This window comes from Chroicocephalus ridibundus, chromosome 3 (assembly GCF_963924245.1).
Source record: "Chroicocephalus ridibundus chromosome 3, bChrRid1.1, whole genome shotgun sequence".
Classification (NCBI taxonomy): Eukaryota; Metazoa; Chordata; class Aves; order Charadriiformes; family Laridae; genus Chroicocephalus; species Chroicocephalus ridibundus.
The window spans coordinates 22,457,722-22,481,238 of NC_086286.1; the positions used below are offsets into that span (position 1 = coordinate 22,457,722).

General features: G+C 49.1%; 1 protein-coding gene across 1 annotated transcript in view; it reads left to right on the forward strand.

Moving 5' to 3' along the window:
• Positions 1-7,203: 7,203 nt before the first annotated feature.
• Positions 7,204-23,517, forward strand: part of MEIS1 (Meis homeobox 1) — a 113,114-nt gene continuing 96,800 nt past the window's right edge. The window contains exons 1-6 of the mRNA XM_063328397.1: positions 7,204-7,355; positions 8,761-8,987; positions 10,644-10,785; positions 11,308-11,358; positions 12,237-12,287; positions 13,730-13,876. Coding sequence (XP_063184467.1) covers positions 7,341-7,355; positions 8,761-8,987; positions 10,644-10,785; positions 11,308-11,358; positions 12,237-12,287; positions 13,730-13,876 — 633 coding nt within the window. The 5' untranslated portion in view covers positions 7,204-7,340. The remainder of the gene's footprint in view (positions 7,356-8,760; positions 8,988-10,643; positions 10,786-11,307; positions 11,359-12,236; positions 12,288-13,729; positions 13,877-23,517) is intronic.

Sequence of the window (23,517 nt, forward strand, 5' to 3'; positions counted from 1 at the left end):
ACACCGCCTTTGAGCACCTCTCTTCCAAGGGAGGTTTTAAAAAATGGTTAACAAGGAGGGGTTTTTCCCAAGTTGTCCTTAGAGCAGTCCTCTGTCTGCACACACATGCCCACGTACACTTTTCTCACAGCCATCGTAGCTGGCCAAAAATTATCCGAGGGAGCTCAGAAACAGAGATATATGTACATCCACGTACTCACCTACGAGACCCTGAAGCGAATGACAGCCACCCATCCTGGCCGTCACATGGGCTGCTGCAGATCCCCTCTGCTTGCCTGCCTTCACAAGCACCAAGTCGGATCCGAACCGCTTAGAGATGAGCCACTTGTGCCCTAAAAATCGCTTCAAAACAAAAGGGGCAAGAGCAACTCGAAGCTCTTTTGCAGCCCTTTTTCTTTTTTTTTTTCTTCTTTTTCTTGTCGAGAGAATTGTTTGCGGGTGGAAGAGAGAGATGTTTAAATAGCTCTGCGGATCCATTTAGTAAAGTCAATATGCAATTATGCAAAAGTCTATGATAATGCCCCCACAGATGGAGATAAGCGGCGGATTGTGCTGTCCTGGGGGGAGCTGGTAACTGTCGGAGCGGGGTGTTGCGGCGACCCTGACCCGCCGCTCCCCGGCCCCTCGCACGCCCAGGAGCGGGTCGGTGCCCGGTTCTTGGAGGGGTCCGGCGGGGCTGCGGGTCCCGGGAGCGCCCGGCGCCGCCCGCTCTCCCCCGGGGCCGCCCCTCACCGGCGGGCACAGAGATTTGCTCCTTCTTTCCTTTGATTTATTTTATTTATTTATTTATTTTAATTTATAAAGCGTGGGTGATTTATACCCAAATTCAGCCAAATGCAGAAAGCCATCTCCGCGGCTTGAAGGGCAAGCCCAGCCTTCAGAGAGCCCCCCAAGTTTCCTCCCATCCCACCGTGCTTAACAAGCCCAGATCCCCGCTCCAATTAATGCCTATCCTCCGCAATCGGCATCAGAGGCAAGCCGAAATAGTTCTGTAACGGGCTCATTAGCCAGGCTGAATGCGGGGTTAGGTAATAGGAATGGAGCAATATTGAAAATCAGTTTGGAGGAAAACATCAAATGGAAAGGCTCTGGCAAAACTCCGCCGTGCTGTAGTTCCGCCGAGGTACTGTCAGATACCAATGTTCAGTCCCCTGTGGTTTGAAATTGGGGTTTTATTTTGTTACTCGCTAATTTGCTGCTCGTACCATGTCGCAAGTACTTTCAGACTCATTTAAGAGGGTAAGAGACTTCGTTCAGCTGCGTAGAAGAGGGGCGTTCAACTTTTTATACCAGGGGCACGGGATCATTTAATTTCTGCTTTATGTACGCTGAGGAAAGTGTCCGTAATCCCTTGCTGATAAAAGAAAATAATCAGGCAGGTTGTTTTTTTACTTCAAAGACAGCAATTTCACCCGCCGAGACGAACTCGGGGCTGGAGTTAGCCCGGGAGAAGTGGGGAAAGTCTCCAGAAAAAAAAAGGTATCGAATATTTTAGGCTAATGTCACCCTCTGTTGAACTTTGGCAAGTGGCTCTGAAGGCAGAGAGCTGGCGGAGTTGGTCCTGCTACAAGTGGCAGGAGGGTTTGCTTATACCTTCCTTTAACATATCTTTAAAAAAAACCCCTATGGTTCAGCTACGTGGGTGTCTCCGGCTTTTTAGGCTACGCGCGTGCATATGTGTGGATTGAGATGAGGCGCTTAGAGATCTTTGCTTTAAAAAACTCCTTTGAGCTCACGCAGGCTACTAGATTTTTATCTACATGGACAGTCGGCTGCTGAGACTCTGTAAATACGACAAAGGCTTTGCATTTCACAGCCCCCCTGCGCCTCTCGCCTGGCAAAAGTTCTTTTTTTGGTTTGTTTGTTTTTTGTTTTTTTTTTTAAAGGTGGGGGTTTTTTAAACAAAAAGAACCTTTTTTTTTTTGCGTCTCTTCCTGCATTTTTTTTTTTCGGGGGGGGCCGGAGGGGAGAGCATCCTAGGCGGCAGGGAGCGGAGACCCAAGCGGGCAGGGAGGGAGAGGGCTGCATCTTCCCGGGAGCATCCGTGGCTCGGGAACGTTAAAACAGCAACGTGTGCGCTTGGGCTAAGCCGAGCCTCACGCTGTGCTGCCCCAAACCCCCCCTCCTGCTGCCCCTCCAAAGGCGGGGGGGGCTGCTACCGAGCCATCGCACCGACTGCCTTCCTCCCCTCCGGGAGCATCCTCGGGGCTGGGAGCGCTCCCTCTGCCCAGCGGCTGCGGGGCAGAAGGTTTTAAACCGTTCGCAAACATTTACCCCCTTCTTTTTTATTATTATTTTTATCCCCCCCCCCCTTTCCTACATATTTAGTTCATGCGCAGCTGCCTCCCACGGGTAAACTCAAACCATCTTTACCATATCCCCCCCGCTTGATGCCGCTGATTGCTTCGCGCTCTGCAGTCCATAAAACCCCGAGCACTTAAAAGTGGATTTTTATACAATTATCCAGGTGTAGCCGAAAGAAATCATAATTTTGTCTGGGGCCTTTGCGCCCGGGGTGGCTTTTCTTCTTCTTCTACCGAAAATTTGCCGCCTCCGGCCCCTCCAAATTGCCGAAAACTTCGAGTTTTTCTCCCGCAGAAAGTTTGAAGGCGTTTCTTGGCTGTAGTTTCCCCGTCGCCCAGTAGACGGCACAACAGCTCAATCCTTCAGGCGCAAAACAGCCGAGCAGCTTCTTTTTATTCTTTAATTAAGCAGCCAGAGTTTTACCCAGCGATATTTAAAAAATGTTTATTATTATTACTATTATTTCGCTCAACGAGAAGTACAGTAATATCGAGAGGGGAGGGCTTGGCATAGGCAGGGAGCAAAGAAAGGCGGCGGGGGGCTGAGCTTAAAGGCAGGTATCGCTGCGAAACACCGGAGCGCAGCTTCCAAATTAATACAAATGAACTTGCGGCGCCGAGATCGTGTGAGCGAAAAAAACAACCTCAGACCTCTCCAAAACCACTCACCAACCCCAACGCTCTCGTACTGCCGGGCTCTGGGGTTATTCTGGGGATTTTAGGTTGAAATTGGCGAATTGTAGCGGGAACGAGGAAGGCGCCCGCCGGGCAAGGGGCTCGGCGCTGCCTCGCCCGGGCTACCCCGAGGTGCCACCGCGGGGGAAACCTGGTAGCCCCCGCGACTTTTGTCCCTGAAAAGGTTCCTTTTCTGTGGTGCGTGTGCCTTCCCTCCCCTCCGCCGGCACCGCTGCCGGAGAAGTTGAAAAGTGACAAAAATCCCGGCCAGTAACTCATTTCCCAGTTAATTTTATTAAAAAAATTTATAGCGGTGTTTAGAAAGTTTTAAGACAACCGTAAATTTTATTGGGAATATTTTATGAAGGCCCTCCATTTAATTAATAAAAGACCCCCATAACTTTTGCAGACGTCAGGGCCGGGGATGGCGGGGGGGGCGGGAGCGGGCAGCCACCACCCCCCGTCCCCTCCGGTCCCCCGGGCTGCGGCGACCGGGGGCCGGTCCGGCATCGCCCGCCCCGGGCTGCGGCGGCAATCCCGGGCCCCGGGCGGGTTTGCCCGGTGGCCGCTGGCTAGCAGGAGCTGACCCCCGGCTGACTCCCCGGTCGGACCGTCCGCTCTTTGTCTGCTGAACCCAGAGCTGGGGTGGCGAGGGGGGGGGGCGGTAAACAACCCCCGAAACTCCCGGCGTGCGAACCTTCCCTCGCAGCGAACCTCCTTTTATTATCACTTTCCCCCCGCTCTTTGGGTCTGTGCCCTTTAATAGCTCTTTAAAGAGTTGGGATTTTCTTTTCATTTCCCATCCCTTTTTCAGCCGTTTCATCTTTTCGGGTATCTCCGCACGTATTTCTCTCCCCCCCCCCACCTTATCTGAAGCATTCCTGGATTATCTCTCGGCCGCCTTCTTCTGCGGTTTCTTGTTTGTTTGTCTCTTCTGCTTCTTCCTATTTCAGTTTTCAAATTTCAATATTAATGGTGAAAGAGCACGCTTGGATGCTAATTTCCCCCCCACACCACCACCACACACTCCCCCCCACAAATTCCCTGCTAGGAAGGCAGCGGGGAAGCCAGCTAGAAAACATGGGATTGTTCCTTAGGTATGACTAATTCTTTCCTTAAGCTGGGAAATTCAGCCTGATTAAAAGCCTCATTTATTATCCGATAAGCAAATGGACCCAGATTCCACCTCGTGGAGGAGGCTCCCTTGCTCCCCAGACGCCTTTTTTTCGCCTCAAAAAAAAAAAAAAAAAAAGGCCTCCCACCAAACCCCCTCGCTCTTCTCTTTTTATTTTTCCCCTATCCTTAATTTATATTTTTTTTCCTCCCTCTCTCTCCCTTTCCAGAGTGCGATGGGCAATAGATTCTTGCAAAACAGCAAGGGTTTTGGTTTGGTTTGGTTTGGTTTTTTTGGGGCGGGGGGTGTTAAAAAGCCACTTTGCCTAAAAAGGCAGCGGGGGAAAGATGCAGCCCTCGGTCGGGCTTTAACCGAGACAGCGCGGACCTGTCCGTTTGCTTTTTCCCTTTTAATAGATGATTAATTGCTGCCTGGATTAAGCTTTTTTATTTTTTTTTTTTTTAATTGCCAGCGGAGAGGCGCGCAGCGCAATTTCTCGCAGCCCGCCCCTAAGAGTAATAACTGTTTGCTAATTGTAAAATCCTTATCCTGAATGAGGTTTGGGCAAACAATTTGTACGACTGTAATTACATTGTAAAAGTGTTTTAGGCTGGGTTGCGCCGAATTGAGCTGAGCAAGGCCTGGCGGAGAGGCTAAAAAAGGGAGTTTTGGGGTTTTTTTTAGGTATTTTTTTGGAGGAGGGGATGGGGAGAGGAGGGGATGGCATCTCCGGTACCGAAGCTGAACGCCCACACACACGCCCCCCCCCGCCCCGCCAGGGACCTGGGAGATTGGGAATCGTTACCGAGCGCCGGTAAATAGACCTAGAGACACCCCCACACACACACACGCCCGGTGGGTCGGTTCCCACGCGTGGGGCGGGGGGGGGGGGGGGGTCGCGTATTAAAACGTCGCTTACCTGAGAGGTCTTCGGGATAACACCCGAAAGGGGAGCGGGGAGGGGGGGGAAAGACACGGGACACACACCTTGAAGTTTGAGACGTGGCGGTGGGGGTGTCCCCTTGGGTGAGGGTGTGTGTGTGTGGGGGGGGGGGGGTTAGCGGAGTATGTGCGGCCCCCCCGGTTCTCCGGTTAAGGGATGGGGGGGGGGGGGGGGGGGAGGCGGCGGGGGGACACGGACCGGGGCGACCCGCGGGCAGCGGTCCCCGCTGCCCGCGGGTCGCCCCGGTCCTTGTCCCCCCGCCGTCCCCCCCCCCCCCCCCCCCCGCGCCACCGGCGCCGGTTCGATCCCCGCTCCCGACCCGAGCCAATGGGGGCGCGCGGCGCCTCTGATTGGTCGGCGGCGGCGGCGGCGGCGGCGGCCGGGGGCCGGGTGAGCTCACTCGGCCGGCGGCCGCGGGGGGAGCCACCGGGAGGGGGGACGGGAGCGGGGGGTGTGTGGAAAACGGCAACCGGCGAAGGGGGGGGGGGGTGGGTGGGTGCGTAGCGTGGAAGCGGTAGACAAAGCGGGGGGCGAGGGGGTGGGGTGTATGCAACACAACGCGCGGCGTCTGGGGGGCTGGATGTGGGGAGGGGGGCGAATGAGGAGGAGGGAGGGGGGAGCGCGCACACACACACACACAGAGACACGCGCCCCCCCCCCCCCCCCCCCCCCCCGCGCCGGTGTCGGAGTTGCCGCCGCCCAACCCCGCATTGTGTAAGACGCGACCTGTTATGGCCACCACTACTTCCGGGTTCCGCCAGTCCGGCTCTCCCCAGCCCCGCCGCTGCGCTCCGCTCGCCGCGGCGGCGGCGGTGGTGGTGGCGGATCGCCCCGGCGAGAGCGCGGCCCGCCGCCTTTCCCCCCCCTTCCCTCCCCTCCCCAAACCCCTTCCCTCCCCTCCTTCCCCACCACCGCCCCCTCCCCTCTCTCTCTCTGCCTCTCTCTCTCTCTCTCTCTCTCTCCTTTTCCCCCCACCCCTTCCCATCCCGGCACCCCGCGGCCGGCCCGCCTCCGCCTCCCTCCGCCAGCCTCGCCCGCCGGCCGCGCAGGGGCAGAGCGAGCCGGCGCCGGCGAGGAATTAGGAGCCAGCCGAGGAGGAGCGGGGGGGAAAAAAAAAACAACAACCCCCCCCCCCAAAAAATACCCACCCCACCCCCCCAAAAAATCCCCCCCAAAACCCCCCATCAGCAGCAGCAGCAGCAGCAGCATCATAACAACCATAATAAAAGGAGAGCCGGCGCGTTAGCGAGCCTTTTTAATTTTTAATTTTTTCCCCTTCCTTCTCCTCCTCCTCCTCCCTCCTCAATTTTTTTTTATTTTTTCTTACATTTTTTTTAAATTTTTCTTTTTTGACGCGCTCAGAAAATTATTTTTCTTTTTCTTTTTCTTTTTTTTTTTTTTTTTCCCCCTCCCCAAATTCGAGGTGTCCTGCGCGGTGGGGAGCGCAACGCCAGCGGATCATCATCAGTCATTCACCACCACCTTTGACAACCTCGCCTTGTGATTGACAGCCGGAGTGGCAAAAAGCCATGAGACTCGGTAGTTGGGTTTGAGGGGCGCTTTAAAAAAAAAAAAAAAAAAAAAAAAAGGAAAAAAAAAAAAGAGGAAAGAAAAAAAAAATCCCCTGATTTGGGGAAAGGATATTTGCTTTCGCCCCGCTGCTGTCTTGGAAACGAGAGGGGGAGAGTAAGAGAGAGAGACAGGGAGAGAGGAAAGAAAGAAAGAAAAAAGAAGGAAGGAAGGAAGGAGGGAGAGTTGATTTTTTTCTTCTTCTTCTATTTTTTTTTTCCTCCTCCTTTTTTAATGCTGAGTTACCGTATCGCTTCGCTGAGATCCAGCAAGCCGAAGATTTTACTCGATTGCTTTCATTACTGGCGACGCTAAGGGATTTTTGCATTTTTTTTTTTTTTTGGGGGGGGGGGGGCGAGGGGGGGGAACTTCGCAATTCTTTCTTTTCACACTGGCCTTAAAGAGGATATATTAGAAGTTGAAGTAGGAAGGGAGCAAGCAGGCCGATGGCGCAAAGGGTACGTATTAAAAAAAAAATGGATTTCAAATGTGAAATAATATTGAAACGTGGCTGACAGAGACGCTGCGAAAAAAGTTTCTCTCTTTTTTTTTTTTTTTTTTTTTCCCCCCCCTTTTCCCCCTCCTGTTTGGAGCAGGGGCACAAAGCGGTGTCCTGGAGCGGGAGGATTTATCAGTTGTACTTGTAGGCTTAAAACCTGTGTGTGTTGATATTTTCTTGATTCTTTTACTCCCCATCCCGGATCTCTCGCGGAAAAGGCAAGCTTTCTATACATTAATGACATGCAGGCATGTAAGTGAATATGTCCGAGCCTCTATATTTGTTGGTTTTGTAGCTCTAGTCCTACCGATGTCTTTTTTAAAGTCACTAGTGCTTGAAATATTTGAATGTGTGCATGTCTCCGAGCGTTTTGCTGTGTTAGTGATGATATACCGCTTCACTTTCGGGAGATAACTTCTAGCTGGGAGTAAACATAACTTTTTTTTACTTTTTTTCCTCCTTTCTCCCTCCCTTTTTTTTTATATTTAGTCACAAAAGGTGCAGTGCAATGGGCAAAAAGACCTCTCTTTTAAAAAGAAAGTCACTTTAATCTGAGTTAGAGGTTACCGGCATGCACTGCCATGTGTATTGTTGTTTCTATTTGGGATGAGATCTCCTTTTTTTTTTTTTTTCTTCCAACTACCCGCTAAATTGAAGTTTTGTAGGAGAAAAAAAACCAACCAAACAAACAACAAACCAGCCGGAGTCGGGTGAGCAGGGATTTGGGGAAGGGGAAAAGCCCTGGAAAGAAGTTTTCTTGCCTAATTTGCCTGACGCCCCTCGGAGTGCTGGTTGGGAAAGAAAGTTCCTCTGCTGACAACTTGCCTTTTACTCTTTCGGTCCAAGCAAGTGTCAGGGATCTTTAAAAGTGTTTATTCACACCTTCGCTTTTAATAGATGAAAAGTGGCCGTTTCCCCCGCTGCCTGGGAACCGCGTTCGCTTTCGCTCCTTAATCTTTAACAAAGAAAACCCTTAAAAAAAAAAAAAAAAAGGCATTCCCAAAATCCCGAGAGCCCGGGCAAACGTTTCCAGCCTTTCGGCTTTAAAAGTGCGTTCGCGTGGAATTGCTGGAAAGCCCCAAAAATCGCTCCTTTTCTTTTTTTTTCTTTTATTTTTTTTTTTCAAAATCGCTGAACTTTTATTATTGTTGGGTTTTTTTTTTTGGGTTTTTCTTTTTTTTTTGGCATCCTCGATGGGTGAGGTACCTGATTTCTCTGCGGGAAAAGTTTAGGGGAAGAGGGAGGGAGACTTGCTGACCCGCTTCCATTCGCGAGGGGGGTTTGGGGATTGCCGGTTTGAGGGGGTTTTCCCACCCCTTTTTTAAAAAAAAAAAAATAATTATAATTACTGTTATTATTTCTCTTGCGCCCCGGACTCGGAGGGTTTGGGGTGGTGCGGGCAGCCGGGCCGGAGCAGCCCAGCCCCGCTTCACCCCAGCCCGGCGTTTCCCTCCCCGGGGTTGCACCGGTGGCGGTGAAAGGGGAGGGGGGGGGGGGGGGGACCGTCGGTGCGGAGCCCCCCGGGGGGAGCTTTTCCCTCCCCAGGGCTGCACCGAAGGGGAGGGAGTTGGGGGGGGCCGGGAGCGGGGTTGCTCCCCCTTCCCTGACGCCTCTCGGTTCTCTCTGCGTCCCCCCCCCCCCCCCCTTCTTCCCGCAGTACGACGAGCTGCCCCACTACGGCGGCATGGAGGGGGTGGGCATCCCCACCACCATGTACGGGGACCCCCACGGCGCCCGCCCCATGCAGCCCGTCCACCACCTCAACCACGGGCCGCCGCTCCACTCGCACCAGTACCCCCACGCCGCCCACGCCAACGCCATGCCCCCCGCCATGGGCGCCTCCGTCAACGACGCCCTCAAGAGAGATAAAGATGCCATCTACGGGTAGGTGCCGCGTAAAAGGCTCCGCGCAACTTGCGCGGGATAGAGTTGGGGAGGGAGGGAGGGAGGGTGGGTGAGGGGTGCGGGCTGCCCCCTTTGCGTGGGATGGGGATGGGGAAGGAAGAAGGGCGGGTTGGGGCAGCGCTGCGCGAAAAAGGGCTGTATTCTTACTTTTTGTAATTATTGGGTTTTTTTAAAAGGGGGTGGTGGGGGGGAGAGGGCTGGGGTCCCCTGGCACGGGGAGCGGCGGGGGGGAAGTGGCGGGGGGGGTGTCCGGAGAATAGGAGCCGGAGCTTGCTGGAGGGGCGGCCGGCATCACCGCGGGGAGGAGGAGGAGGAGGAAAATAATATTCCCGAGGCGCAACCTGCGCCGGGTGGTAAATCTCTGCCCGGAGTTTGGGAGCAGGGAAGAGTTGGAGCGTTTCGCCCAACTTTCCGCCTTGTTCCTCTCTCCTTGCGCTATGAAGGAGAAAGAAAACTCGAGAGCTGCTTCTCTCAGCTCTCTTCCTTCCTCCCCCTCTTATTTTTAATTTTTTTTTTTTTTAACTTTTTATCCGACAGCATTGAATGCTTCTCAATGCGGCGACTTGCAAAGCAGTTTCTAGGCCGTTGCGATGGGAGCGGATGGGTTACGTTGGGCGGCAGATGCTTTTAAAATGCATCTGCCCGTCTTGAGTTTGAAGGGAAGTTTAAGAGCCTTTTAAAATCGCTCTCCAAACAGTGAGGAGAAGGGGGATTAAAAAAAAAAAATCACACACACAAAAAAATCAAGTCGTTCGGTTTCTTTATCGGTTTATCAGAAATCTGTAGGGTTGGTTTGAACTCAGCAGTGCACGGTACCCAGAAAAAAAAAAAAAAGTATGAAGCCCTGGGAAAAAAAATGAACTCCCTGTTATAAATATACATATATACGTGTGTGTGTGCCCACGCTTATTTATTTATTTAAATTATTAAACGGCCGAGGGAGCCAGATGCACCCGCAGCCTTTCTCCCGGGGAGGCTTTTGAAGCCAGGAGAGTCCAAAAGCACCTGGTTCCCCCCGCGGGTCGGGGCTGGGGGGCCGCGGGCAGGCTGGCTGGGCGCTGGGTGGCTTCAGGGGGCCTCTTTCCCCCCCCTTTTTTTAATTTGGATAGGGGTTGTTTCTGCTTTTCTGGGTTTGGTTTTTTGTTGGGTTTTTTTCCCCCCCTTCGCTCCCAGCAAGTCCTCCAGCAGAAAATGGGAATTAAAAGCATGAAAGGCAGAAGTGTACGTCCAGAAATTGTAATTTATTATTTTAATATTTTTTTTTACTCCTAAAGACAAGGAAAGTTAATTCAAAATGGCTGCTGGAGCCGGCTTGGGTTTATTATTATTATTATTATTATTATTAGCTTGTCCTAAGGTTGTATTACCAATATCTGCGGCGCGACACTGCCGAAGGGCCGGGGAGATGCGGGGCTGCCGGCTGGCCGGCTGCGGGAAGGGGCCAGGAGGCGGCGGGGGGAACTGGAGCCCCCCTCGGTGGGTTCCCCCCTCCCCACTCATGCTGCTGCGGGACTAACTATTGTGTTTGCTTGGGGTTTGGGGGTTTTTTTTGTTGTTTCTCTATGATATTTTTATTATTATTATTATTATTTTATTCCCCCCCTCTGTGTGTGTGACTATTGTATTTTCTTTCAGACACCCCCTGTTCCCTCTTTTAGCACTGATTTTTGAGAAATGTGAATTAGCTACATGCACACCCAGGGAGCCCGGGGTAGCGGGAGGCGATGTTTGCTCCTCTGAGTCTTTCAATGAAGACATAGCAGTGTTCGCCAAACAGGTCAGCAAAACCGGGTTGAAACAGTAAAAGAAAAAAAAAAAAGGGAGAGAGAGAAAAATCGTAACGAGAAAAACAAGTCTCTGCTGAGATAAAGATGCGCGTTCCCCCTCCCCCCTCTCTTACTGCAAGAGGGAAAAAAAAAAACCCACCCAAAAAAAAAACCCCAAAACAAAACAAAATGAATGGGGAAAATCTCGGCATTTACCTCCCCCTTAAAGAAATGAATGGACCGGAGCGGGCTGTGCGCCCCGGCGGGGGTTCGGCTGCGCGGCTGCCGGGCCGGGGCTCTGCCGGGGCAGCTCCGGAGGTATTTTTTCGGTGTATTTGATTCACTTGTTCAAGCGTTTGGCTGATGGACTAAAATCCCGCAGTCAGGGCTTTGCACGAAAGGTTACATAATGGACCCGACAGTGTAATGAAGCAAGAAATAATAATAACGTCTGCTTTTTCTGCTTCCGTATTTCAAATCTTTTTTATTATTATTTTTTTTTTCCCCCTTTTCCTCCCCTTTCTTATATTTAGATCCGAGCAGAGAAACCCCTCTTTTCCTCTAATCCTGAACTGGATAACTTGGTAAGAGTTAACAACACTTCTTCCTCTCCCCACCCCCACCCCGCCGCCCTCCCTTCCCTTCCCATTTATTTTTTTTTTTTTTTTTTTTTTTTTACAAAACTTCTGTGTCTTCTGGAGAGGTGACTTGGTGGTGCTAAATTGAAAATTTCTCACGTGGAATTTTAATTTTTTTTTAAAAAATGATGCTGATGGTTTTTATAATTACAAGTAAATACGGTGTGGTAATTGCGTGGAAAGAATAAAAAAAAACCCAAAACCATAAGGATATCCATAAAGCAAACCCCATCCAAAGGGGAGCTTGCGGGCTTGATGGCAAACTCGCCAGCCCAAGAGGAGCGTGGATTTACCCACGCTGCAGCTCAGCCCCTCCACGCACCTTTGAAGTAGCTGGATGGGAAGCGTGGGGGTTTGCTGTGGCTGGTGATGCACCCTTCGTTAACTCACCCAAAAAATGAGGTCTTTCCTCTCTTCCCTTTATTTTTTCTCCTTAAGGATAAACAAATATTTCGCCTCCACTGGAGGAGTCTTGCTCCTGCTTTCGCCAAGTGAGGAGCCAGCGATAGTGTTTAGAGGATTGTTTTGTTTTGTTTTGCTTTTTTTAAAAGAAATGTTTATGATCCGTATAATTTAGTTGCTTCGTTGCATTAGGGTTTGGGGGTTGGTTTTTGGGGTTTTTTTTTGTTAACTCTAGATCGCTTCTCGTTAAACAGTGCACAAAGCCACCGCTATTAAGTTTTAGTGTTATTGCCATAAATCAAAACAACTTTTTATTTACTACTAGAGAAAAGTCAAGCTACACAGTGCGGCAGGGGCGGCTGTGGGAAATATCCCCAAATCCAGGAATGAGATAAATACTGGTGTTGTTTGTATCTTTGCAGATGATTCAAGCCATACAAGTATTAAGGTTTCATCTGTTGGAATTAGAGAAGGTAATTTTTGTCTCTCTCTCTCCCTCTCTTTTTCTTCCTCCTCCGTTTCAGTACTGCTGAAGTTCAGGCTTCTGGTAAATTTGCATAAATGTCTTTCTTTCTGGTAATTAGTGTCAAGACCAATCTTGGCGTCCATTTCTCTTCGCAGTTTAATTACAATTTCAGCCTCTAAAACCGGGCTCTCAAACGCCCAGGCCTTGTGTTCATTGTAATACTTTGCTGGCTTTGTATAAATAGTTGCAGTTCTGTGGTGCCGCAGATGAGACTCCAAATGGTTGGTTCAGCCAAGCCCCTGAAATCGTGCTTTATTTTTTGGGGGGGAAAAAAAAAATAAATTATTTTTTTCTCGGTGGTGGTGGTGGGGAAGAGACTTTGGTTACAGTTAGTCGGGATGGGGAATTTTTTTTTTTTTTTTTTTTTTTTTCCTTAAGAGCCATCTGCAGGTCAGGCTCAGGGCACGGATTGTCCTGTAACATTTTGCAGAGACAAAGCAGAGTTGATAGTTCTGTCTGTCTCTTGTTCCTGGGAATATTGTACACCTCCGAGCAGAAGAAAGAGATTGCAGCCTAAATGCAGGGGTTTTTTTGCTGGCTATTTTAGAAATCTTAGGAGGGAGAATGCTAATTTCTAAGAAGGCGGTGTCACCCGAGCTCACATTAAATTGGAAGTGCGCTCTGGTTTCCTGAGGATTTTTTACGTGTCATTGATAGCTGGCCTAGAAGAGAATTCCCTTTCTCCTAAAAATAAACATTTTGAGAGGTTTTTAAATAGTTGAAAAGTTTCTCGGGAGCCTCGGCCACTTTATCTAACCATAACTGGCAGGTTGTTCTCGCTCTACCCGAAATGTGTTAAAATCTGCCCATTAATTGAGGCGGCTCAGGTACGAGTCTATCCGAGCGACTGGGGATTTCAGGGCACGGATGCCTGTAATGTATTTCGGCCCAGTGCGTCGGGATTTATTTATTATTTTATTTTTTTAAATCCTTTTCTCTGTCCTCATACCCCTTTGGAAAGGGTTTTATGATGAAATAACTGGACGAAATTAAATAGTTTACCTTAAATGTCACCCATGCAGGTCACCTCTCTAATGGCCACAGCTCCGGGAGCAGATGAATTTAACACGGGTGTTGAATATGTTGTAGCCTGTGAATCATCTTGTCACTGTCAATTTTCTGGGATATCTCTATTTTGCGAGAAAAGAAAGTTATTCCTAATTCTGGATGCGTCTAGAGGTCTCGGGGGGATAATTGCAGTGTGTTTCCCCTATTTAGGACTTTTGATGTCACAGGGGTGAAGGGGGGAGACTGGTTGCACTTGTCAATTTTACTTATGTATTCCTGATTATATTTTCTTCCTTCCCCCCCCTCTTTTTTTCCTTTTTCCTCTTTTTCTTTCCCCCTTTCCTTTTTTTTTTTTTTTTTTAAACCTCTGTCATAATGTAGGTACACGAATTATGTGACAATTTCTGCCACCGGTATATTAGCTGTTTGAAAGGAAAAATGCCTATCGATTTGGTCATAGACGATAGAGAGGGCGGATCAAAATCGGACAGTGAAGACATAACAAGATCAGCAAATCTAACAGATCAGGTATGATCTCGCCAACGCCGCACACGCTGAAATTTGTATGCAGATCGCTCGCTGGGTCACTACGCCTCCTTTTATTATTTGCATATGATTAAGTCCCTTTTAGATAAATTTCCATCGAAATGAAAATTTTTGAATAATGTGGCTATTATTGCTTCATTAAGGCTTGCTCCCGGATTCGACCTGGCGAGATGAGCTTGTAAAAGCATCGCCTGCAAACTCGACCTGTTTCTTGTCGCTTTTAATTTTTGTCTTGATTTTATTTACCCTTTACAATAATAGAAGTGGTATCCGGGAATCGCTGGCTTCTTGGTGGCTTAGGAAAGGAAGGGCTGGAGCCGTTGACCAAAATAAGAATAAAATCCGAGATAGGTGGTCCGGGGAAGACAGAGAGGGTTTGAAATCTAGCAAATACTGGCTATTTTCTCCCCGTCTCTACGGTTCATTAGTCCGTCTTGTCAGTTTTCCTTGGCCGAACGCTTTTAGACTTCAGTGAACATTGCTTTGTGCACGCCTGCCTGCTGCAAACGCGCCCATTTTATTTTACTTAATAGAGGGAAAAAAAAGGGAGAGAGAGAAAATAAAACGGGCCCCAGGTTTTAAATTATTTCCCTTGATCTTTCAAGTTTTCAAACCCTCTCTTTAAAAAAAAAAAAATTTTATATATATATATATAAAAAATTATCTGAACCCCCAAAGCAAAGCCTTGCGCGGCTCTGACGGTGTCCAGGTTTTGTCTGGGATGGTTCAAACCTTTCATGCCGGCTGTAGCCGATGTGGGAACTAGGGATGAGCTGGGAAAGCTGGCTGTCCCCTGTCCCCTCTTCTTCTCCCGCGGCTGTCCCCTCCGCTGGGCTTCGCCCGGGAGCCTTTGCCTTTTAATGGGAGCGTTCGGGGCTAATTCAGGAGGTGCCCAGAGCTAAATTAAGCTCCTCAATGATGGAAGCGGCTGAGATTTGGTTGCTTTTTTGGCTGTTTTCCCCCCGAGTTGGGTAAAACTGCGGGCTTTTCCCGGTCGGCTTGTTTTTTCCCAACCCGAGGGGCAGCAGCGCTTTGGCTGCGAGAGAAGGGACCCCGAACGCAGACACACAAAATCTCTGACTAAAAAGCCCCCCCGCCCCGCGCCCAAGTTCCTTCTTATTGATTATCAGCTTCGTAAATACAGTCTTAGGAGTAATCAGCTCCCGACTCTGGAGGTTTCCTTTTGTTCAAGCAAGGCGCAGTCAAGCAGACAGGAGTTTCCTCAGCTGCTTTGCCATTATCACCAGCGCTGGCAGCCAGGAGTTATTTTATAGATTATTTTATAGGTGCGTTACGTTGCAGCGGGGGCAGTATCTGAAATATTTTCTCCTGTCTGCCCAAGGCTAGCGGGCTGCTGGTGGTGCCGTGACGGGGGAGGCAGGCTAGAAGGAAGGCATGAACTTTTTAAAAGGGTTTTCTGCGCGCATATATGTTTTTTTTGGGGGTGTGTTTTTCCCCCAATTTTTGCTCCGAATGGGGAAAAGCTTTGCGGGGCGGGCCGGGAAGGATGCTCCGGGGGAACGGGAAAGATGCTGCGGGTGGCAGGGGGAGATGCTTCGGCGGGGTGTATGCTCCGGAGAGCGGGAAAGGATGCTCTGGGGGCTCCGGGGAGATGCTCCCAGGGCCGGGGAAGATGCTCCGCGGGGTAGATGCTCCGGGGGCCCGGGGGGAAGAAGCTCCCGGGAAGAAGATGCTCCGGGGGGCCGGGAGAGATGCTCCCGGGACCGGGGAAGATGCTCCGGGGGCGGGGGGCGGGGAGCGGCGGCCCCGCTTAACGCCTTAAAGCGAGGGGAGCCCTACAGCGAGGGTCGAGCCGGGGGAAGCTCGGCTCGCTGCTGTTGAATAAAAATTGTAATCCAACAAGTCTAACTAGAAAATGGGTTTCTAAAAGCTCTGGAGTGCTGGGTACATAAAGCTATTTGAGCAAATTACAAGAATCGCTCAGGGGCACGAATGAAATCAACACTTTAATTGCCTCCAAAATGAAGATTTATACCCCATTTTCCCAACGAATCATTATTTTATTAAAGTGAAAGCTAAAGAAATGAAGCTATAGTTTTGGGGTTGTCGGGGGGGAGGGGGTCATGTCCGCCCCCCCCCCACCTTTTCCGCCAGGAGCGCGGATTTTGTGCGCCCGGCGCCGGCCCCTCTCCCGCTGCGCGGGGCTCAGCCCCGGCATCCGCGGAGCTGCGCGGGCTTTGGCTTTTCCCCTTCGAAGGGAAAAGGCGCAAAAATGCGCTTTTTTCCCCCCTCCCCACCCGGCCGACGAGGCGGGAGGATAAGACCCGTGGGCGGGCGGCCGCGGAGGTTACGCGGGGGGAGGAGGGGGAGAGTGTTTAACAGAGGATGCGCGGCCGTCCGCGCCCCCCGGTAAACTCCGGTGCCAAGTCCGGCCCCGGCGAGGCCGGCAGTATCTGGGCCCTAATGGTTCAATAATAAGGTGTTGAGTGCTTGTCGCTGGGGCGGCTAATTAGGATGTCGCTCCGCGGTGCGCGTTTATGGCTTGCGCGGCCCTGGGCTGCGCGGGCGCGCAGGGCCGGGGCGGCCGGAGAGAGGGGCTGGCTCCCGGCTCCCTCGGCCTGCCCATGGTCGTGTACTAAGTGTGTAAAAGCTTTTATTATGGATTTAATTAGATTTTCTTATATCGTGGTAGTAAAGGTTACAGTTAACAGTTGGGTTTTTCCTTTCCTTTTTTTTTTTTTTAAAATAAATTTATTGGTTTCCCCTTATTTATTCTTTCCTTATAGGCCCCTCAATGCCTTTGGAAAGCCATGACACTAATGCTAGATTTTGCAAAGTAAAGCCCCATAACACTAACCATTGTTCAGTGATTTAACCAGCTCAGTGGCAATAGGTCACTAAAATAGCATCCTTCTCCCACAGGCACGACCCTGCTGCCTGCCAGGGTGGGACCTGCCGAGTTGTTTTTTACCAGTCCGGTTTCAGAAGTACAAGTTTAGTTGTTTTTTGGTTTGGTTTTGTTTTGTTTTGTTTTTTTGCTGGGAATAACTGAACTCGAGATAAACCAGGCCCCAGGACTTTAAAAACCCCTAGCTGAAGGATTGTGCCCATCCTCAAAGTTTCAAAATAAACCTTTTTTTTTTTTTTTCCTTTTTTTAATCATTAGCTTTTCAAACATTTGCATGTTTAAATTTTCAAATGTTTGTAAGAGGCCCGGAAAAATTTAAAACACAGCTGTTGCGCGATGCGGATGGGAAGACTCCCTCCAATTCAAAAAAAACCAAAACAAAACAGCCAAAACCCCCAGAGACTGTCTGTAGTTAGATAGCAAAAATACAGTTTCTTAGGTAATTCTAAACTATTACCATGGGGTTGTTTCCTTGAAGCCATGTCACCTTGGCATCCAGGTGCTCTAGTCCGAACTGTAAAATTCTCCTACAAGAGCGTGTCTACAGAAAGCCTTTAGAAAGCCCTTTAAGGAAAACATGCTATGAAGTAGCCACTATTATTCAAATAAAGTGCCTTAGCAGCATAAAATGGATTTTTTAGGGACAAAACAGTACTTTCTTACGGAAAATAAACTTGTTGAACAAACCCGCAGTGGTATTACTTGACAAAAATTATAATTTAATAATGTGCAAGCCAGTTACGCGCGCAGAAACTTTTAAAGGCAAATCGGCAAAGAGCCAAATTCCTATAGGGACTAGGAGGGAAATGATCAAAAAATGAACATGAAATAAGACTTCCTGTAAGAAGGTCCATAATTCAACATTATTTGACTCCACTGTCAGGGAAATTGTTGAAGGATAGTAAACTGATACTGGAGTCTCAGTCATTTTTGTTACAGTCTTAAATGTTTGCAACTGTGGCGTTTTAGATGGCCCTTCTTGGCTGATAGTATATCTCATATATATATATTTATATAATAAAGCAACACTTCTATTGATGTTGCAATAGATTATTTTTTTTTAAATGCGCGCAGTTGCGGCGTTTCTCTAAACAAAATGCGGATAGAGAGCGTCTTTTTTTAAAATGGAAGAATTCCTTCAAATGTATTCTTTACAAAGAAAGAACCATAAACCGGGACGCAATATGTAGCGTATCGGAAGGCGGATGGGTCGGTTAGGGCATCGCCCGGTTATGACGAGACTAACTTTCCCAAATACTTCAAATATATTAGCTATACTTTGCAGCCAGCACAAAAGCGATGCCTTTGGGGAAGGAAAAAATGCTGAGAAATGCAATTTTACTCGGGGACTTCTTCGCAAGTATTTTCAAACCATGTATGGTTTTAAGTGGGGGGAGCTAAGAATATTGCTGCCTTCAGTATGTGTATTTCTGTATTGGAGCACCAGGCGTCAAAATAATAGATGCAGCACAGAGGGTGCAAGGTAGAATTCATTTCTGCATAATAAAAGAGTTACAGCCAAGCAGAGCTCTGAGGAGGAGGGCCGATAAAATAACATTTAAGAGATTCAAAATTTAATTTTCTTCCACTGACTTTACGCCACCTTGAGCCAGTGAATCCTTTTTTGTTTGTTTTCAGGTAGTTTTTTGTTGTTGTGATATTTAGGAGCTGTTACCATGCCCAAGTTTGGCAGACTGTTTAATGTAGAGAGAGAACTCGTTAATTTATATTCCGGACCTGTTCTCATCTGAAACACTGTGGCTGAAATTGTATTAGCGAAATAAGGTTTTCTTTGCTCTCCGTTTCTTTAAGCAAGTAAATATGTTGTTAAGGAGGTACGAGATTGAATATATTTTCTTTAATTTATGATTTCAATTCAAGAATCTTTGCGGGTTTGGGTTTGTTTTCATTTTTAAACCGTTCAAGAGCCCAAACGGATCTGTCCTTACAGCTGGGTATAATCTTTGCTGCTTTCCTTAAGTTGCACGCTCAGGCCCAACTTCCGTGGAAAGTTTTTCCTGCTGAAGTTACCTTTTTCTTGCAAAGGGTAGTTTGGTTTCCTAATTTTTTTGCATCCTTTTTGAGAATCAAACCCGACAGAGCCGAGTTTAAACCCCAGGTAATCCTGGAACTCCTCCTGAACATTTGGGAGCGTATCCCGAGGGATTCCCGTCAGCAGGAGCTTGCAGCGTCTTTGCATGAGGGACCTGCAGATTGTTGTTTTGGGGCAACTTGAAGGTTTGCAAGGAAGTCGTGGGAAAAAAAAAAAAAAAAAGAGTTTTAGCTTAAATTTAGGCTTTATGGCTGAGGTTGGGAGTCTTCCTTGGCGGCTCGTCCGCAGGTAGCAAGAAAGGGAGCGGGCTCTGCTCGCCGAAGGGTTCCTGCAGCCCGGAGTGGGCAATGTTAGCACTTAAAAAAAATCAGATTATATCGCACTCAATCAACATGAGTAAGCGTAGGTCGCGCTGATAAATACTGCTTTAAAAAGCAGCGAAAATCCGGCACAGCTTCTTTAAATTAGGGAATCTTTTTGTTTGTTTTTGTTTTGTTTCGCATTTCTGCGTTTGGGGTTTTTTCGGTCACATGAGCACGCAGTTAGGAGCGATCTTGTGTAATCTAAACAAATTTAAGAAAATAAAGAGAAGGGTTGTTTCGAACTGGTCGGTAAGATTTTTGAAGGTTTCTGGAATTGTTTCCTGGTGGAGGTTGTGTGGGAGAAGGAGAGACCGGGGCGCGCTGCAGTGTCACCTCTCGATGTTCGGCTGCTCCGAGCAGGCTTTGACTAATTTGGAAATTAGTGTTTATATTTGTGTTTGGGTTTTTTTCCTGCAGTCGCAGCAATATTGGGAGAGGGTAACTCTAACGGAGCACGTACTTCGTGTTTTCCCTTGTTTGAGTGTATTCCTGTCCCCGATTCACGGCTCCATATCGAACCCACCGCTGATATTCTGTAACATGACTTAAAGGCAACTTGCCGGCAGTTGGTTCAGCTCTTCTTTGGTGTGTTTAGCATGGTTGCCTTTTCCCTTCAAAAGGAAAGAAAAAAAAAAAGAGATGTAACCCAGCCTCAGAGTGCAGGTGAGAGCAGAATCCCCACAGGCCAGTGTCCTCGGGACTCCTTTTTTTAATTTAAGCGAGAGCCCTGGAAAGCTTCATCCCCCTTCCCCATCGCCTCCGTAGCCTCAGCTCCTTGAGTTGCCTCCCTGGTTGTTCCCGTCGCGGCTTCATTTATTTGTTTTCGGGTGTATATATCTGAGAGGTAAAGATCGGCAAATCTCCGATGCAGGAATTTCAGGCTTACGTGGGTCATTGTGCGGACGAAGGCGATGGCGCAGGCGGTGCGTGGTTTCTGGGGGTTACTGGATTTTGGGAAAGGGGGTTTGAGATTCATCGGTAGGTGTCTGGGCAAATGTTCCAAATTTAAACATTGTTGAGTTGAATTTAAAAAAAATAATATCAGAGTTTGTCCTGAAAGTAAAGGGCCTGTTTGCAATTAAAAAAAAAAAAAAAAAAAAAGATTTAAAAGTTATAAGACAGAGACTGCCATTTCCTTGCTAACTTGGGGAAAGGCAGGATGGAAAGCAATGGATGTGAGCCCAAATTTGGCCGTTCTTCCTTTTGCCGACGGCGGGACAGGCTGCCAAAAGTCATGGTGGCTTCTTGTTTTTCAAGTGGCTTCTTGTTTTGCCAGCGTCTTCAAATCCAGGCCAGGCGCCCCGTTGAAGAAATGTTGGATTCCCCCCCGCCGCCCCCGTCGGAGGTTATACGTTAGCCATCCATGAGTTTTGGGGATCAATAAAGGGATAACTGTGAAAGGCAATGGCCCATAACACGCAGGGAGTGAGATGGGTTGATCTAATGGTTCCCGCCTGGCCTCAAAACTCGATGAATCTCTGGGTTTGTCCACACAAGGACACTCAGGAGAGGTAAGACAAATTGATTGGGTGTAAAATTAAAGTGCATTAGTTAAAGTGCATTGCACTATTGTGTGGATGCTCTCATTCAGAAGTAAAGTGGCCTTAGTTCACTTTAGCCTAATCCCCTTTGGAGTAGGCCACTTTTCTTTTGAATGAGAACATCCACATTAACTTTTAGTTAATTCGTCTTTCCCCAGCGTCCTGGCGGCCTCGTGCCCGCCGCCCTGGGGAGGCTGGGCCGGCCGGGCGCTGGCTCCCCGCGAGCTTTAGGTAAGCTTTTCATTAGGCATATTCATCTCCGCAGCGGCAATTAACCGCTGGTGTTCGTCATCGCCCCGGCCGGGGCTCCGCACCCTCCTCTCTTGCTCCTGCAGCTCAAGAGCGATATTGTTTTTAATGCCGCCTGGGAAAAAAAAAAAAAAAATCGGAAAGCCAAGGATTTGGGGCTGGATTGGGCCGAGGTGGCACAGACAAGGGGGAGAGCTGCCTGCGCCCAGTCCGGGGGGGCTGCAGTTTGGGGGGGGTGTGTGTTTCCCAGATGAATGTGGTATTAGGTTCCCCCTGGTATCAGTCCTGCGCCCGGTAACCTCAGCGTTTTATTTTGCGATGGCAGTTTGCTGTTCTGGCACGTTCCCTGCGTAGGTAGTTTCTTCCCCATCCGCTGATGAGCCAGTTTTTGAAGACAGCGAGGAGATGGAGATTAACTTTTTTCAGCTGTTATTTTCCACCCATAAACCCAAGGGTTGGAAATTAACTTGTAGGAGAACTAATTTACCTGGCGAAAAAAATAATGGTGAGAGAGTTTTGGAAGCGGTTGTATTTTCTTGCTTGGAGTTCACTGAACTTGAGTTTTGGTTAGAGGTATTTTCGGGTGTCTTCTAGAGCTTATAAGTAACCTATTTATTTACTTTTTACTGGCTAAGCTGTGTGTGCAAATGCTGCGCCGTGTCACACTCCTGCCGTGGCCCATTCCATTCATAATAAAATTTATAAGGCTGCTTGCATTAGTAAGCAATTTGCTATTGGAGCCTTTCCTAGAAATACAGAATTCTATTTCACCAAAGTATTGTCTTTCCTCTTCAATCAGGGCCGAGGTGAGCTATTTTCTCAAGGACTCTCCAGGCATCTATATGATATTCCCACTTGTGCAGATGATCTCCAAAACTGCATTACTTACTCCTCCGTCCTGAAAGGCCATCGCAGTAAATTAGAATTCTCTTATTAGCGTCACCAGCCTTTGAATCTGGCCAGCTAATTTTGTTTGCAGTTTGGCTTCCCCCCCCCTTTTTTTTTCTTTTTTAATATAAAGCAAATATGCATCCAGACCCTCTTTGCTGAAATAAACAGGCCAACAATAAGAGGGGTAATTCTTCATTTGCTTAAAAGAACTGCCTGTTTTAACTTCAGAAATACTGACCCAGCGTAAAGCAACAGCTGATGCCATCACAGGCAGTGTACTGTATTCAAACAGCTGGACAAAATGAAAAGCTGCGGTATTAATCCTGCCATTCACAGTTTATTTAAGTTTTTCAAGCTTCTCTCATGCGGGCATGGCATCAATGCCTAATTATGCCTCCATTAGGGTTCCTGGGCCCTTGATACAGAAAATGATTGTATTTCAAATTTGGAAAGCTGCATCGATGTAATCTAAGATTCTCGCAGCTGGCACATGTTCAGGGAATGCAAACTTTACCTTGTAACTTTCTTTTCGTTCTGTTGGTCCGTAGGTTTTGGTCCGGTTTTGTTGTCAGCGGGAAGGTCAGATCGTCACTGGTGTTTTTAACGCTGGCTTTAAATAGCTCCATTTAAGGCCGCGTAGCTCTCGGGAGGAGAGGGGAAGAGCAGATTAAAAACTCTGGGGCTTTGTCTGTCCCGTTTGCCGGTGTGCGGGGCTACGGCCGCCTCTGCAAACAGAAATGCTGGAGACAAATGCCTGAAGCCTGGAGCACAGCGAGTTCAGTCTCATCGGCGTTGTGCCCTGCACCAAAGCAGGGCAAGCTGTGGTTTCGCTGGGGATGTGAAAGTCTCGACCCCTGGCTTGGTTGTCCATGGGCTGCTCCCCCATGGCATTGGGGTGGGGTGTGCAGAGATGTCCCTGTCACCTGCTCGCTGGTGCTCAGCACCCACCTGAGGCACGTGCTCTTGTGTGCATGGTGGCCGCTTGCCAAAACTTGGCTTAATCCGGCAAGCTAAGTATTAATATTTTTAGCCCCTTTGCTAGAAACCCTCCTGGGAGGACACTGTAGGAAGGAGAAGTGCCCAGGGACTCTGTAGGTGGCACTTCGGTTTTAGGCTTGAGCCAGTGCAGAGGACCTCTCGGCTCCTCGGGGTGCAGGCACAGGGATGTGCTGTGCCATGGTGGCCTTGGCCCCCGAGCTGCTCCGCTGACCCCCCGCGCCACGGAGGTACCTCGCGTAGGTAGAGTTGTCTGGGTTTTTTGCTGTGGGGAGTGTCTCTGTGGTTTGTAATTTGTAAGATGTCTCCTGGCTACTGTTGTGCGGTGTTATGGGGGAGCAGTTCTGCTGCGTCCTGGACGTGGCTGTCTTGGTGATGGGTACAGCTGTGTCACCACGAGGCCGCTGGAAGTCACAACTTGGCTCTCTCCTTCGCTTGTGTTCACACAGGCTTTTTGGGCAGCATTTGACGCAAGCAGGGGCTCAGCGGCTGAGTGACGCCGCTGGGCATCACCACGGCGGGAGGGTGACAGAGAGAGAAGCCTTTCAAGCACATGGGCAAGTTGATGGCGGCCAGCTTCCTGGCGTTGCCTGGTCTTTGCAGGGATGCTTGGGATAAGGTGCATGGTGTTTGCAGGGATACTCAGGATGAGGTGCCCACTG